General features: G+C 33.9%; 1 protein-coding gene across 2 annotated transcripts in view; it reads right to left on the bottom strand.

The window, feature by feature from the left end:
- Nucleotides 1-1,634: 1,634 nt before the first annotated feature.
- Nucleotides 1,635-16,833, bottom strand: part of AP3S1 (adaptor related protein complex 3 subunit sigma 1) — a 73,953-nt gene continuing 58,754 nt past the window's right edge. Inside the window, exons 5-7 of one of the 2 annotated variants that reach the window (XM_032842287.1) lie at nucleotides 11,287-11,394; nucleotides 8,156-8,196; nucleotides 2,209-2,353 (exon numbers count right to left, since the gene is read on the bottom strand). In XM_032842287.1, the coding sequence (XP_032698178.1) occupies nucleotides 8,161-8,196; nucleotides 11,287-11,394 (144 nt within the window). In that variant the 3' untranslated portion in view covers nucleotides 2,209-2,353; nucleotides 8,156-8,160. Of the gene's footprint in view, nucleotides 2,354-8,155; nucleotides 8,197-11,286; nucleotides 11,395-16,833 lie in introns of both variants that reach the window. The other variant, XM_032842286.1, reaches the window with a different exon arrangement.

Raw genomic sequence — 16,833 nt, 5'->3', positions numbered from 1 at the left:
AGGTATTGAAGGTATCTCCAGTTTATAATTTTTTGCTTTATAAAAAACTGATGCAATAAATACCTTCGTGTATACAGAAACCAAGGATGCTAGAAGACTAGAGTCCTGAGAGTGGGTCATGGGTATGTGTAAAATGTGTATTTTTATTTTTAAAAATTTTCACAAAGTCGGGGTGCCTCAGTGCCTCAATTGGTTGAGTGTCCGACTCTTGCTTTCTGACTCAGGTCATGATCTCATAGGTTGTGAGATTGAAGCCCCATTGGGGTCCGTGCTCAGTGCAGAATCTGCTTGGGACTCTTTCCCTCTTCCTCTCCCCCCTCCCCTACTCCTCCCTGTGCTCGTGTGCTCTCTCTCCCTCAAGAATAAATAAATCTTAAAAAAATTTTTTTTCACAAAGCTTGGCATATGCTTACAAAAAAAATGTTAACGATATATTACATTCCCACCAGCAATGACAGTTCTCACTCCTCACAACCTCTTCAGCATTGGATGTTGTCACCTGCCCTAATTTTTCTCATATGATGAGTGAAAATAAAATCTAATTGTCCTTTTAACTTGCATTCTCTGACTACTCATGAAATTAAGCATCTCTACCTATTCCTTGGTTAGTAAGATATAAGTAAGACAACTTGCCCCTTTTAACCATTTGTACAATGTTCTGTTTTTCTTACTAGAATACAATGGGAGATGAAATCCTTTTGATTATTTCCTGAGGTAAAACTAGTAACTGGCCCAGAAGTTTACCTAATTTTGGCACATCCTAATCAAGCGCGAACTTAATCTTCTCACAATTTTTCCCCCAAAACAGAGGGAAAAGAAAAAGGGCGGAGGGAGATCCTGCCAGGCACTAACTATGTGGGGTACTGTTTATAGCTCCCTGAGAGCTGGCACAGTAGGCATTTAAAACACATTTGTCAAATGATCGAAGACCAGGGACCACCTGAATGTTCTGCTTTGCAGAACTTTCACACATCTCTGAACTGATAGAAATCCTAAACAATCGCAGACTAAATATTGATGGCCTCAACAGAAACTCAGTGTTAGATAAATATTATTTAGAAAAAATAAAGTGACTTTTCTTACATCCCAGAGCTCATGGAGTAAAATTCATGCATGTCACAAATCTAAGGAAATGTGCCAAAGAAAACACGTGGGGAGGACTAAAGCTGTAAAACAACAACAACAAAATACCACCTTGGTCTAACTGGAAGAGGAACTCCATTCATGGTTCAGAAGATAAGACCAAATAAGAAAATGTGGGACAATAATGGGAAATCAGAATAGGAGAGTGTTAAAACTTAAGAAAATGCTTTAGCTTCGATTTTGGGATAGAATAGTCAGGTGGAGCTCCATAGGGTTTTGTGTTCAGAAGCAACTAGGTATTTGCCAAAATTATTTTTCATCAACTCAGCAAGAAGTGACCAGATGAAAAACTTACACCTATCTGTATAAAGTAGGTTTTGTGATTTCTCAATATGGATTTTAGAAAAAGATTTGTCATCTCCCACCTCACATCCGTACACAACGTATTACCCCATACACACCTCTTGACTTATGAAATAACTGATTTTTAGAATTAGTGAGTTTTTGAATATTAAAAAAGTATGAATTAAATAAATCAACACCAACACCTGTTTAACAGTGATAAAATATATTTTTATTTACTTTGTTGAGTTAGAGGGTCGTAAAAAAATTATTGCTAAAGTAGATATCAGGCAAACAGAAAGGTGCTTTAGAAGTCCAGTTACCTTGGAGTTTATTTAAACTAAGAGGAAAAGGTCATAATGTTTTCATGCAATACATACTTGGTTCTTTAAATAACCATTGTGACAAATAACAGAAAGAATTATGGAATGCTGCACTTGTGATCCATACAAAACACCAACATTTTGGATTGTACATAATTTAAAGAAACGTCTCAAACACTTTTTGAAATACTGTAGTAGCCAATACACAGAGGCATGCCGTAGGTGGACACAGGAATGCAGTTTATAAAAGAAAGAGAAACATCACACTGGAACTACTCAATTTCTTCCAAATCACTGAGCAAGAAAAGCAACATTGAACTTCCATACCGATTTTACACAACTTTTATACAGTACCTTGACTTAAATCCAAGAGCAAAAGTTAAGACTCTCCTCCTCTATTTTTGGTAAACAACTGCATGGTAAACTTAGATGACTTTTCCCCCTGGATTTTACCTGGGAGTGGCCTTTTTAATTTTTTATTTAAAAGAGGGCAGGTTTGGCACTTTTATACTGATGTCACCAATGTTAATATTTCTTGGGATCTCAGGAAGATTCATATTCTTTACAGCTGATACAGCACGGGCTGGAGCTCCAGCTAAGCCAGCCTGTATACAGAAGCAAATAAAAGAAAAAGAAAATGTACAACTCAGGTGTAGCTCATCAAAAAACACTAAAAATGGAGGACAATGATAAAAGATTCATATAACAAGCTTAGAGACCAGATGGTAGTTTGAATTGGTATGGGATGGTTACTTTGAAACTCTAATCTATAAAGAGAAAACAGTTGACACATTAAAAAATACAGTGAATACATGCAATGATAAGAACGAAAAAATTTAGATACAAATTAGCCTGCACTACTTAGACATCACATCCACTATTCAAATGACAAAAACCAGGTCTTCCCCTGAACCCTGGCTTACTGACTTATGATATAAGCATGAAGCATATTTTACATCAGTTTCCTTTTAAACATCTCTTGCAACAATCATGATAGATTTGGGGTTTGTTTTGTTTTGCTTTGCTTTTAAAACAGCATTTATTATCAAAATGTGATGTAAAATAAAAACTGAAAGTAACAGATCATACTTGTCTAGTTTCTTTACTTAGAGCCAAACCCTTAAAGCATTTCAAAACAACAAATTTTTTTTAAAAATTATTTTAATTGCGGAGGCTCTTCTAAATTTTTCTATGGAAGTTCTAGAACACTGAAGAAAAAAAAATCAGGCTTTTAAAGTAAAGCCTCAGTCCAAAGAGAACAGTTCTGCCTAAAAATGAAACTGCAACAGGAGGACCTTTCCAACCTTTGATGAGTTAGAAAAAAATATAATGATTAAAAATACTTTGTCACATAAAGTAGAGCCAACAACATAGGTTCAGTTTACAATATACAAATTTGGAGAAAGAACAGCATAAATGCAAAAGGTATTATTTATGTAAATAAATGAATTTTAAAACTTCTAGTTAGCATTAGTGTACAGTATTTCACTTTTGTCTTAGGGAAATTTATAATTTGTGAAATAATTTTGAAAGAAAATATGCTTGAAAGAAAAATGCATATATATCATATTTTTCAAATAGCTTCAACAGTCTTGATACTTTTATGGTTTAAGTTAGATTTAGATTTCATCAATTTTTATTGCCGTGACACAATCAAGGCAACATACATCTGAATTCAGTGGCATACATCATCTTGACAAAAGCAGACAATTAGGTAACAAAAACAAATCTTCCATATATGAAACAATGTCTGTGTAATTAGAATTACTAGTTTTAATGTCCCTTTTTGAAATTTTAGGGTTTTTTTGTCTTATGTAATCCTACCTCTTTTGTTAATCAAAATAATAATAATAATAAAGCTTTTACCTGAGAAAAATCTTGACTGATACAAAATAGGCCAGTGTAAACTATTTGCTGAATAAAGGATACAAACATTGTTAAGCAATGAAATAAAAGCCATGGATTATCAACTCAGAATTGGAAATAACAGAAAAAATCAGTAAAATAGTATTAATAATAGCTATGGTCCACACAGGCAATGATATAAATGAAACACTCCATATCCAATTAAAGAATGAATAGGGCTGGAGCATTCAATTTTTATGATTTAATGGAAGTAAGTTGTTTTTGACTGACCCCTACATTTATACCTACCTGAAGCAACACAGTTGTTTTTATACCCCCCAAAGATGTTGGAGATACGAATAAATATTGTTTAGGGTAACATGACTCATAATGAAAAGGGTCTTTAATCTGATTATTTCAAGTTCAACGTAGTCTAGCTACCAAAATTTGGAGTGGTTTAGGATCAAAGAAGGATCCAGTTCAAAGAGGTTTACTATCTTGTCAAGGTTCTCTTTCTTTTACCCAAAAGTATGTCGTTGGCCAAAGAATAAATTATTTTACAAACTTATAGATATCCTGGAGCTAGTATCAGTTTTCCAGGTAGAAGGATTTTGTAATTTTTCTAATTAAAAAACCAATTTGCCACTATTTTACTTGAGTGTGTCTCTACAGGGCACAAATGATGAGTAGACTATTAAAAAAAACTACTGATAAGATATTTGAGTACAAATATTTTAAAAGGCATGAATGATTAGAGGATTTTTATTATTGAGATAGAGACAGAGAGAGAGAAGGTAGATAGGTGTGTATGTTTTACTGGATGCTATGATTTTACTTTTGTAAACAGTAAAAATAATTTTTTAAGTATTAAATGTCATTGACAAGAAGCCTTCTTTTCCATAAGACCCTGTACCATGAACAGCTAACTTAACTTGAGCAAAGAAAATGAAAACAAAAATGCATCCTGTAAAATTTCTTTAGATTAAGTCGTTTCTTTGTGACCAAAGATGGTGTCGACTGTTGGCTGCTAATGAGAATACATAAAGTCAATATAGCAATTGATTTAAATAGCATATATGTGCCAAGTTCTTATAATGTAAAACAAAAAGAAGTTTCTAAGTACAACAAACTACAATTCCTCTAAACAGAAGCAGCAAGCCATACACATGCAAAGGATGGCAACTATTCAGAACACGCAAATGAATTAAGAGAATCAAATTATTTCTCAAGCATGTTCAATACTTTTGTGTAATATGTCATGAATTTAAATGGTAGGGAATAAAAAAATTATAAAAAAAAATTGCAACTTCAATTTTTAATTAAACTAACATTTTAAGAAATTAGATTTTGCAGACTATAAAATATAAAAAATATAAAAAGAATTGCTGATCAGTAAGTAGATGCTAAACTGAGCTATCTATATATAAAAACTTATGGCTTAAAAATAAAAGATGTCTCAAGTAGTCAACACCAGAACTTCTATAAAACAAATTTCATTTTTAGACTTCCATGAAAGTGAAGTCTGAAACATTTTTATGAAAGAATAAAATGTAAAAGAGGTAATTTGCCATTAGGAGGTCAGTGTGCCGAGAGAGGTATAAAATAATTTTTGTCTTAGTTATGATTTTTTTTCAGTAAGATATATTCAAAGCAACAAGATAACTTTTACTAATTCATTTTTTTTGAACACTAAAATTTACAGAAATTAAGCTTACCTGACTTGTTAGTCATATGTACATTTAAAATGTAAAATTAAGATATTTCTGACAGTACAACAAAGCTCTCAAAGATTTAAGATTACACAGTTGACAGAAACCAGAAATAAAAAGAATGAAACCCTACTGGAGAAATAACTTGTTTCCATCTATGTTACTATACTCGAGCACCACCAAACTGCAGCAACTCCACTAACAAAAATAAATATATGAATCCAAAGCAGTTAAGAGTATGAATTGGATGAAAGAATGAAGTACAGTATATAAAAGAATGGTCATGTTTTCTCTCCCATGAAATTAAATAAATTAACAGAATTAAGAGAAAGAAAACAAAATGAAGTCTGCAAGTATACCAAAATGAGGCCAAACAGATAGAAGACTTATACAGACATACTCTCGGAAATTTCAAGCACTTGAATCACAAAGATACTAATGGATGGATATGATTTGTTTTTGATTTTGTTTTTAAATTGCCAGACCCAAAAATAAACAAAATATGTGCAAGCAAAAGTGAAAAAGCAGCACTACTAAAATATATTACGAAGAATCGGAAGGCTCCCTTTTCCTCATGTAATAAGCAATTAACTTTCTCGAAGGAAAAAGGAAAGAATCTAGATATTTATTTCATCTAAGACATAAAATACCATCCTACCATCTTAAAATATTTTTTCAAGCTTGAAATACAGAGTAAGATGGTAGTGGGAATGGTCTGTACATACTAAAACCTCTACCCACCCCTCCTGCTGGAAGTTGCTATATGCACATTCATAATCTTGACCTAACAGCAAAGTGAAAGAACATCAACATTAACACAGTATTAAATGGTTTCAGACTCAAAATCATTAACAAAATAATGGCAGTTTCTGAATGCATGTTTTGAGAAAATTCAATATTTTAATTTCTGAATGCAAGGCAGAGCAACTTTTAATCTTGGAATCTGTAATAGGCTTGCTCTTTGCTTTAAGGGCAGTGCTTTAATACCCCAATTATAAACAAACGGGTTAGAAATGCTAATGACAACCCTCTAGGAAGAACTGTAACATTTTATAAAAATTTTTATCAAAATTAGAGTATTTAAAAATTTTAAAACCTTCCAAATTATACAATCCAGTTAATATAATCTTCAGTTATAGTTTTAATTTCCAGTACAACATTTGCCTGTGCAAAATCAATACAGCAGACTAATAATGCCCAATTCATGTATTTAACGTACCTAACTCCAGCCATTACAGGTGAACTCAGGGGTCCTCACCATAATTCTGGAGAAGGACAGAGTGAACTGAATGTCCAGGTAAAAAGCTGAGCCAATTCACAAGCTGACTGGCCAGCATCATTGTATTAGGGCCGCTTTTCTTATTCGCTAAGCTCTTTGAAAATAGGTATTTGATTTAAAAAAAAGAAGAAGAAAGCTAATTACTAGTTCTAGTGATGGAAGTTACAGACCCAAGTGGTTCTTTGCTAGAAAATGACAATTTAACATAAATTAAAGACCAGAACACAGAAATTGGCAGTAATTTGGATCAGTGGAATAAAGGACACAATTATGTGTTTTCTATTCTAGGGATAAAGTAATAGAGATCTAAGGACCAAAAGCGGTATTCCCAGCTTCACGACAGCACCTACCATCTTGGGATAAGAAATTAAAAAGCCACCTGTATGTTGTCGCTTCTCAAACACATCCAGAAAGTAATACTTAAGTGGCTAAAAAAGCAATGCCAAATTCTCAGTGGCATTTTTCTAATTACTAAAGTGGATAATCTAACTTGTTGAATTTACAGATTTTTTTTTCCTCTTTGGGACTCAATAAAGTATTTTCATTTTGAAATTTTTAAATGGAGGCCTACGAGCTTTTTCATTTTTCATCTTTGTATGGCTTTGAACAACAACAACAAAAAGCTGTTCATTAGCATTTAGATTGAAATTTAAAAAATAATAATAATTTACACAGTTAACTTAGGGTATGAAAAAAATGCATAGGAAATGCCAGAGAAAATTTAGTTTTATAAAGCTATGAGTCTATTATAAACATTTTCAATATGAGGCAATATGCTTTGTAAAAATGTCCAAGGTTAACAATATTTTACTGAGTCTTACTTATTACAGTGTTATTACAGTGTTTAGATGTCAGAAGGTTGCTTCCCTGGTCAAAATATTTAATTCCAATTTTCAGAACATTTAATTTTTAGAACCTTTAATTCAATTTTGGAAGATTTGTTATCTTATACTTTTTCTTGGCCACTTTTAATATGGAACTGAAAACCATTATGTTAAGACTTTGGAACTGAAAACCATTATGTGGGGAAAAGTACTATTTAAAAGTCACTACTCTAAACCTTCATTGCTTTTCACTTTGTATGCAAAACTCTAAAGGTTCAGCTTTTGGTTTTCAAATTCACAGCTTCCAAACCCCAGCAGGCAATTTTATGTTAGAATCCTAATTTAGAAAGACTGGGGGGGGGGGGAACCTCTCTGTGAGAGTTAAATTAATTCCACCATATTATTTTGAAATAAACTCTACGTCTTTATATACAAAGTAAACTGTCATTTCTACAAATGTAATATGTCAGTTAAATGACAATGTTTTAAAAAAAAGAACAAAAAAACTTTCCTTTTACAATGCAGGCAGACAAAACAGAACATGACATCAATGAAACACTAGTAAAATACAGTAAGTCCAATAAAAGATGAAGAAACTACAAGGAGAAACTAGAATGAAAAATAGGCTACAGGGACTACATGGGTTCATTAACACAAAGAATTTTTGAGTCTGGCCTAAATAATTAATTGCCTTTGACATCATTTTGCTTTCCCTTTGTTAAAGTACAGTTTTCTCAAAGTCAGCAATACCTTGTCTACCTGTCCTGTCTGGGAGATTGAAAGATAAAGGTCTGTAAGAGAGAAGAATGGAAAGAGCTAGAAAGATCAGGATGTTCGGAAAAAAAGAAGACTGACTTTTAAAAAGTAGTGACTATATTCAGACCCATTTATTCATAACATGAAATACATAAAACCTAACAAGTCTCCCCAACCCCACCCCTCTACCTCCACCCCCAGGGAGTCCTTTTATTCCTAGGAAGATTCCTGAGTGCCTCTAAAACTTCCCCCAAATCCCACCGACCTCCCAGCTTAAACCCTCCTTTCCCCAGATCCCAGTGTCATAGTAAACCATTTTTCTGTCAAATCAGGATAGATGAAAATACATTCAGAGCATATCTTAGTTTCTCCTCTCTTTAAAGATCTGGGAGATCTTTGCTTCTACCTGTCTAGGTTATTAGGAATTAAACTGGTCCACTTTCCACTGTCACCAGAAATATACTACCTTTAAACCAAAATAATAAAATCTTTAATTTCTGAGAAAGTAAAGTCACCTAGGTATATCCATGTTGTGTCTTTAAAGTTGTACCTTAATTATACTCAGGCTGATTTTTAAAAGATAAATGCTATTCTCAATACCATTTAAATTAATCTTAAAAGAATGATAACCAGGTCTTTTCATCAACCATGATATTCTGAATTTTAATTATTTCTTGACAAGTTTTTGCTTGCATAATAAATTTTAACTAAAATTTAAGGAAGACTCAGATTAATTAAAATTTATAGTGTGTTCTCAAATAATTTTGGATTATTCTGCCATCATATATTTGGTATACATATATATCCAGTTTAAGTAAAATGGAAATGGGTTCCATACTGAAAACTCTAATATTCCAATGTATCTGGAATAAAGGTGGTAGTCTTCCAAACATATTACAAAAATTACTGAAGAATAGCACAAAGCCAACATTATTTTTGGCATAATTTTTTAAAATAGTGATCACCGACTAAATGGCCTCACTTTGACTCAAAATCCTACTTTATAACTAAAATAGTAGCAGACATCACATATAGAGAAGCACCTGATAAAAAACATAATGTTGTGGTCTATTCCCAGATTTAAAATATATTTCCTAGTAGAGGAGAAAAATTAATTTGTAGTAGGTAACAGCTAACTATACAATTTAAAAGATGATCAGTGGATGAAAAATATCAGTACCTTTTCCACCAATATTAAAACCATTTTAAACAGAATTGTTTCTGTGAGATTTTTTTAAGTTACAGTATTCTTAAAACTATTTCCATTGAAAATATAAAATTTTGTATTTTACTGCTCTTTCTTTACAGATAAGGAAAAATTGCCTCATTAGCCAAGTGTTACCGGACAATCAGAAAGCAAATATCCATTATGCAATTATTATAGGTCCTTCATGACTTTTGTCAGTATGTTAATAGCAAACCAAGGACAAAAAAGAAAAAAATAAAAAAGAGGACACCACCAATGAAAAGAAGTTTAAAACCTGGAATATGAACATTCCAGACAAAAGGTCAATATATTTTTTACAGATGATTACACAGAAGTCACAAATTCCCACATATCCATTCATTTCTGACTGATTATTAAAGGATTGTGTCACTGTCTCTTGGCATTTAGAATCTATATCCATAGGTTTTTGTAAAGCAAGTTTGCACAAATTACATAAAACTTTGAGTTATCACTTAAGACTTTAATAGCTCAGAGGTTATAGTAAATCTTTTATTATACTAAATAAGATGAGACAAACCAACTATACTAAATAATATTGTGAGTTCTTTTCGTGTCCTAAAACAAAACTTTCTGTATTAATCTCGTTTCTTTTCCCTTTTCAAAACCCAGTATTTTAAAAATTGGCTGTAGGACACACCAAATATTAGTAGTTACTTAAGAGTCATCATTATAAGTCTCTCCTTTAGGCAACTCATAGGGATGGTAAATTGAGTTATAGAGAAATGCAGGACTATTTCACTTTAAAAGAGATCACTGGAAAATGTTTTTCTACAAAGCTTCAACTGTTTCTAACCCTCAGATTTTGGATTTAGCCATCTTCCTGTGTTTCATTCAATTCCAATGAACATAGCATTATGTCAAACTGATTCTTTAAAATGCCAACAAGATAAAAATTCTTTAGAACTCACCTGCTGTAAATTAACACTAGCATATTTTTAATACCTTGCTGCTTTTATAGTAATAATCACTGTAAATCAACCAAGCACCTGAGCTGGTATTAATAATTATAAATACAATTTATTTTTCTAGTCTTAGTTATGACTATAACTATGAAAGGTAACGAGTATAGTGCTGAATGACATGTCAAAACCATTCATCTTTCTAAACTTCTGCTAGAGTAACAAGAACTACAGTGGCTCAATTACAATACTTGTTATTGATATTCAGCCTAATATTGAGGAAAGAGTCACGAAAATTCTAAAGTAGGATTTTACACAATGCTCAAGTGCTGGTTGATCCTCACGCACCTCATCTAACAGCACAAAGCTAAGCATGTGTAACTAACCAAATCTTCCTCCTACAGAATACAGAAAAAGCCATGAACACATGTATCATTGTATAAAATATGTGATACGTAGCCAGCTTGTCAGTGACCTCTGGAAGGATCCAGAATTAAAAGATTACGGCAATGAATTTCTTTTTTCAGTGTTCACTCAGGCTTGCAAAGCACCAGGTAGTACACTATTTCCTCATGAGAATTCCATTTCCTCTCCTTTCCTTTTCCAGAAATAGTTCTGTGACACCAAAATTATAGATCTTTAAAATATCAGGTCTAAGATTTCCTTGATGATTACTAAGGTTTTGTAGAGCAAATACTGATTTCATTATTCAAACACATAGTTTCTTTTTTAAGCTGTTAAGAATCTGGAATTGTGTTTATTACCCAAGGCAGTTACAACCGTGGTTAAAAAAAGAGAACACGAAACTATCAGGTAGTTAGTAGTCACAGAACATTTAACATACTAAGATACATATATTTCATTTTTTAAAAAACTGAATAAGCCTATCAGCTGTATTTAAGGGTGATACTGAAGGACAAACAGTGAAAGCTACACATCATGCATAATTTATGATCATGCTTACTACCTCCATCAACTAGAGAGCTTTCCATTCTTACCTCAGATTTCTCCAGCTTATTTTGTGCATCAATTTGAGTAACAATCTCATTCATGTTGGTCTCCAGTACCATTCCCCCCATCACCATTTCTGCAAGAATATTGTGAACCTAAAGCGAAAAATAACGTACGATTATAAAGAAAATTCAGTACAAAAATGTTTCATCATTCCAGCAGCTTTTGTTTCAAACACTGCTGTAACTACTTCATAAGTATGAAGTGTAAAATAAAAATAATTTGGAGGGCTCACAATCCATGTTTGCCACTACTATGCAGCCTGAGACAGTTACAGAACCTCTTTAAGTCATAGTTTAATGGGTCCTAAAACAGATATTAATAGTGTCTCCTTCCTAGACTGTTGAAAGGATTAAATGAGGTAATCCCTGGAAGTGCTGAAAACAAAGTAAATGAGCAATAAACACCACCTATTGCTGTAACCAGTTTAATGTTAAAAAAGTATCTACAATGGCCTTTTATGCCAGATTCTTGGCGAATAATTATCAAGTTGTTTTATACTAAAGGCATTTAATGAAGCTATGTGGTGGCACTGTAACAAGCTCCTGATTGAAATAAAGCAAAATTTCTTATTATTGCAGGTATTTTAATAATGTTTTTGTCCCAAATACCTCCATATATGTAATACTTAGATTTTTTAATCATCAAATATACAATCTTACAGTGACTAAAAATAGCATCTTCCACTGGGGAGAAGAAATATAATCCAGGTGTTTTTTCACAGGTAGTTACTGAATCAAAAATCACCAACTCAAAGGTGAACTAGGGTATCACAGAATAGCATACTTTGCTATAATTTTTTAAAAACAACGTGGTGGTATAAAGAATGGAGACTCTGAAATTAGGTATGAATACTGACTCTACCACACGTTAGTTGTATGCCCTTCAGCACCCATACAACTGTTACCTTATCTGTGAAATAGAGAGAAAAGTAGTATAGACACCTCTTCCAGTCATCATAACAATTAAAAAAATTGATGCAAAGTATGTAGCATTGTACCTAAAAGATAATATGAAGTAATTTTATTTTAAGATTTATTTTAGAGAGAGAGACGGTGCGCACAAACATGGGGTTAGGAGCAGATGAGAGAAAGAATTCCAAGGAGACTCCCTGCTGAGGGCAGAGCCAGACATAGGGCTCCATCCCAGGACCCTGAGATCATGACCTGAGTCAAAATCAAGAGTGGGCTACTTAACCTACTGAGCCACCCAGACGCCCCCAGTAATTTTATTTTAAGCAAAAACTGGTTTTGGTTAAATAGATAATTACCAAATTCGATTTTCATTCCTTTATAAGACTGCATGCAAATGTATACATGATTTTTAAATCCTATCATCATTTACTAATTTTTCATTTTGGAAAGATGGACACCTCACATACAACTCTTGAAGAAAGAATTATAGAAATTACTTTTCCTAGCAAACAAAACCAGAAACCACAATTGTTTTAAAACCTAGTGCTAGTCCACAATAGCCAAACTATGGAAAGAACCTAGATGTCCATCAACAGATGAATGGATAAAGAAGATGTGGTATATATACACAATGGAATACTATGCAGCCATCAAAAGAAATGAAATCTTGCCATTTGCGACGACGTGGATGGAACTAGAGGGTATTATGCTTAGCGAAATAAGTCAATTGGGGAAAGACAACTATCACATGATCTCCCTGATATGAGGAAGTGGAGATGCAATGTGGGGGGTTTGGGGGGTAGGAAAAGAAAAAATGAAAGAAGATGGGATTGGGAGGGAGACAAACCATAAAAGACTCAATCTCAAAAAACAGACTGAGGGTTGCTGGGGGGAGGGGGGATGGGAGAGGGTAGTGGGGATATGGACATTGGGGAGGGTATGTGCTATGATGAGTGCTATGAAATGTGTAAACCTGGCGATTCACAGACCTGTACCCCTGGGGATAAAAATACATTATATGTTTATTAAAAAATTTAAAAATTAAATTTAAAAAATCTTAAAAAAAAAACTAGTGCTAAAAAAATAAAAACTAGTGCTGAATATCATCACTCCTAACTGCTATCCCTTTTGTGACTAAATACCACTTACTGAAATGACGTTTTGGTGCTGCACTTAGGGTATTTAATTTAATTCTCACATTAACCTTTGTTACAGTTAAGAAAATAAACCAGCTTTTACTCAAGACACAAACAAATATGTAGCAAATGAACAATTAAAACCTAAGTCTGAATGACCCAAGTCCCATTCTTTGCTTTCTTCTGTTAACACTAATACATGAAATCGATACAGCAGATTAGTTTTTAGTCATAATCTATGAAGATTCAATTAAAGGTCAAGAAGGTGATTGGATGATAAAATATAATTACCCTACAACAGCTAACAGGTATCAATCATATGGAGGAAAAGTGTTCAAAAAGAAAGCCCATAGCCAGCGACATTAAAACTTCTGTTTTATCAGAACTTTCCCTCTTTTTTTTTTTTTTAAAGATTTTATTTATTTATCTGACATAGATCACAAGTAGGCAGAGAGGCAGGCAGAGAGAGAGGGGGAAGCTGGCTCCCCACTGAGCAGAGAGCCCGTTGTGGGGCTTGATCCCAGGACCCTGAGATCATGACCTGAGCCAAAGGCAGAGGCTTCACCCACTGAGCCACCCAGGCGCCCCTCCCCTCTTCTTTTTAAAACAAATTCTCATGAGAAAGCACAATTTGTAATGCTGATAAAAGTACAGCAACTCCAGGGAATCTTGGAGCACTGCATCAAAAACTATTTTATGGTGACTAACATAACACAATAAAAATTAAAACAAACAAACAAAAAGTACAGCAACTCCACCAACCTCACCTTGTTCAGGCTTATACATCTACTACTGCCTTTCCAGAAATATCTCAGAGACACATGTAGATTAGTGGAAGCCATAGATTTCAGTATTATAGAAATGTTTACAAAGGTTAGAGGTATTAAAATATGAGTAGCCTGCAAATGTGGGTCACACTCAAGAAATACTAAGAACATATGTCAACTTAATAAGGACTAAGATGTAATTTTGTCCTCAAAGTAAAAATAACTCCTATGAAAGCAAATTCAGAAATCTCAAGAAGATAAAAAATACAAATCTCATTTGTATTTAGCCTGTGAGCTAAATCCTTAAGCATAATCTCATTTATTAGAAATAGAATATATATATTTATTAGAAATAGAATATATAAATATAATAAATGCTAAAAGGATATATTCTAGGTGAGGAGGTAGAAATTCCAGAGATTAACAGTATGGGAATGAGAATGATCAATTGGGAGATGAATCCAACATTATTAGGGTCATGGTATTCAAATAAGGTACGGAGGGATCATTTAGAAGCTATCTAGTGACAGAAAACTTCATATTCTAATAACTGGGAGGAATTTTTGGCAGACTTAGTAAGAGAAAGAAGATGATAAAAGCTTTGCTTTTAGCTTAGCCCTAACACATATGGCTGACATATTCTAGCATTTTGTTTTATAAATTTTACCTAAAACAGATTTTTTTTTTCTTTTTTAAAGAGAGAGAGTGCAGGGGCACCTGGGTGGCTCAGTGGGTTAAGGTCTCTGTCTTCGGCTCAGGTCATGATCCCAGCGTCCTGGGACCGAGCCCTGAGTCAGGCGTTCTGCTCAGCGGGGAGCCTGCTTCCCTTCCTCTCTCTCTGCCTGCCTCTCTGCCTACTTGTGATCTCTGTCAGATAAATAACTAAAATCTTTTAAAGAGAGAGAGAGAGAAAGAGTGCACAAGAAAGGGATCGGCAGAGGGAAAGGGAGAGAGAGAATCTCAAGCAGGCTCCATACCCAGCAAGGAGCCCAACATGGGGCTGGATCTCACAACCCTGAGATCAGGACCTGAGCTGAAATCAGAAATCGGACGCTTAACCAACTGAGCCACTCAAGCATCCCTTACTTAAAATAGATTTTAATGGAAATAAAAGGGTGACATTATGCTTGAAATATAATTCATCTACTAAATCACTTTGATGTTCACCTAACATAAAGGTTCAATGGGCTTTTTCTTGAATTTTCATAGGTATTTAATTTTTTTAAAAAAACTAGCAAATACCACATTAGTAATGTATTTTTGCTTTTTTGTTTTTAACTATAAATGTCCAACCTACCCAACTCCATACTTCTTCTAGGTCTCTCTATTCAAAGATAATCACAGTTCATTCTCTCCTAAACAGGTTTCCCCCACTTTCCCAAAGTTCCCCGTACACCCTTCACTTTTTAAAAAGGCCTACATTCATACCTGCTTTTGCTAACTGAAAGAAATCCAAACAGAATTTTCCCTTCTGTGAAAGGGTAATTTTGCTTCTTTGCTTTAGCCACTTTGGCTTACAAAATGTTTCAAAGGAACACTCTACGTCTCAGACAACAAGGGAAACCTTCATATCCTTCATGAAAACTTCTTAGGCATATACTTGTTATGTGTGTGTAAAGGTATGTCTAATTTACACAAATGAGATCATGTAACATACACATAAAGTCACAGTTCTGCAAGAGAATAAAGAATGGACTGAAAGAGGCAGTAGAAAACGGTGTGAATTAAGAAAATAATAAAGGATACTGGTGCCTGGTCTATGTACAAGAATGATCAATGAAACTTTGTTGGTAAGAGTAAATAAAAAAAAACACAGAACTGTAAAATGGTGAATCCACACTATTTGTTTTACGTTTTTACTTAAATTCCAGTTAGTATATGGTATAATATTAGTTTCAGGTATACAGTATGGTGATTCAACATTTACTTAAAACAGCTGGTGCTCATCACAAGTATACTCCTCAATCCCTATCACCTGTTTCACCTCTCCCTCCCACCCACCCCCGCTTTGGGGACCATCAGCTTGTTCTTCATAGTCAAGACTCTAGGGCACTTCGCTCAGCATTCAGCAGGGAGTCTGCTTCTCTCCCTCTCTCTCTCCCTCTGCCCCCACCCCAAATAAATAAATCTTTAAAAAAAGAAAAAGTGTGTTTCTTAGGATGTACACTATTAATTACCACACACTTAAAAACGAGACATCTATGGGCACCTGGGTAGCTCGGTGGGTTAAAGCTTCTGCCTTTGGCTCAGGTCATGATTCCAGGGCCTCTGTACAAAATAAAAACATACTCGATGGGGCACCTGGTGGCTCAGTCGTTAAGCATCTGCCTTCTGCTCAGGTCATGATTCCAATGTCCTGGGTTCAAGCCCCACATTGGGAGCCTGCTTCTCCCTGTCCCACTCCACCCGCTTGTGTTCCCTCTCTCAAATAAATTTTAAAAAATCTTTAAAAACAAACAAAACCCTATCACTCACTAAACCAAGAGAACTATGTATATCTTTGAAAATATATAGGAAAATAGTCTAGAAGCCTACCTAGCCAAATTATTAAAAGAAATTACTTTAGGGAAACAGTGTAGGATGGGGCTGAGTGTGTATAATAAGGAGGGGGGCAAGGTAAGAAGAACTTCAATGTTTAATCATATACTCTTTAGTATTGTTTGACTTCTTTGTTTCTAAATATAAGTATTATTATTGTAATCTAAAAATAATAAAAG

This window comes from Lontra canadensis, unplaced genomic scaffold, assembly GCF_010015895.1.
Source record: "Lontra canadensis isolate GAN:19392208 unplaced genomic scaffold, GSC_riverotter_1.0 scaffold126, whole genome shotgun sequence".
In the NCBI taxonomy this organism is placed as follows: Eukaryota; Metazoa; Chordata; class Mammalia; order Carnivora; family Mustelidae; genus Lontra; species Lontra canadensis.
The sequence above is the reverse complement of the archived record's forward strand: the minus strand, read 5'-3'. Positions and strand labels throughout refer to the sequence as shown.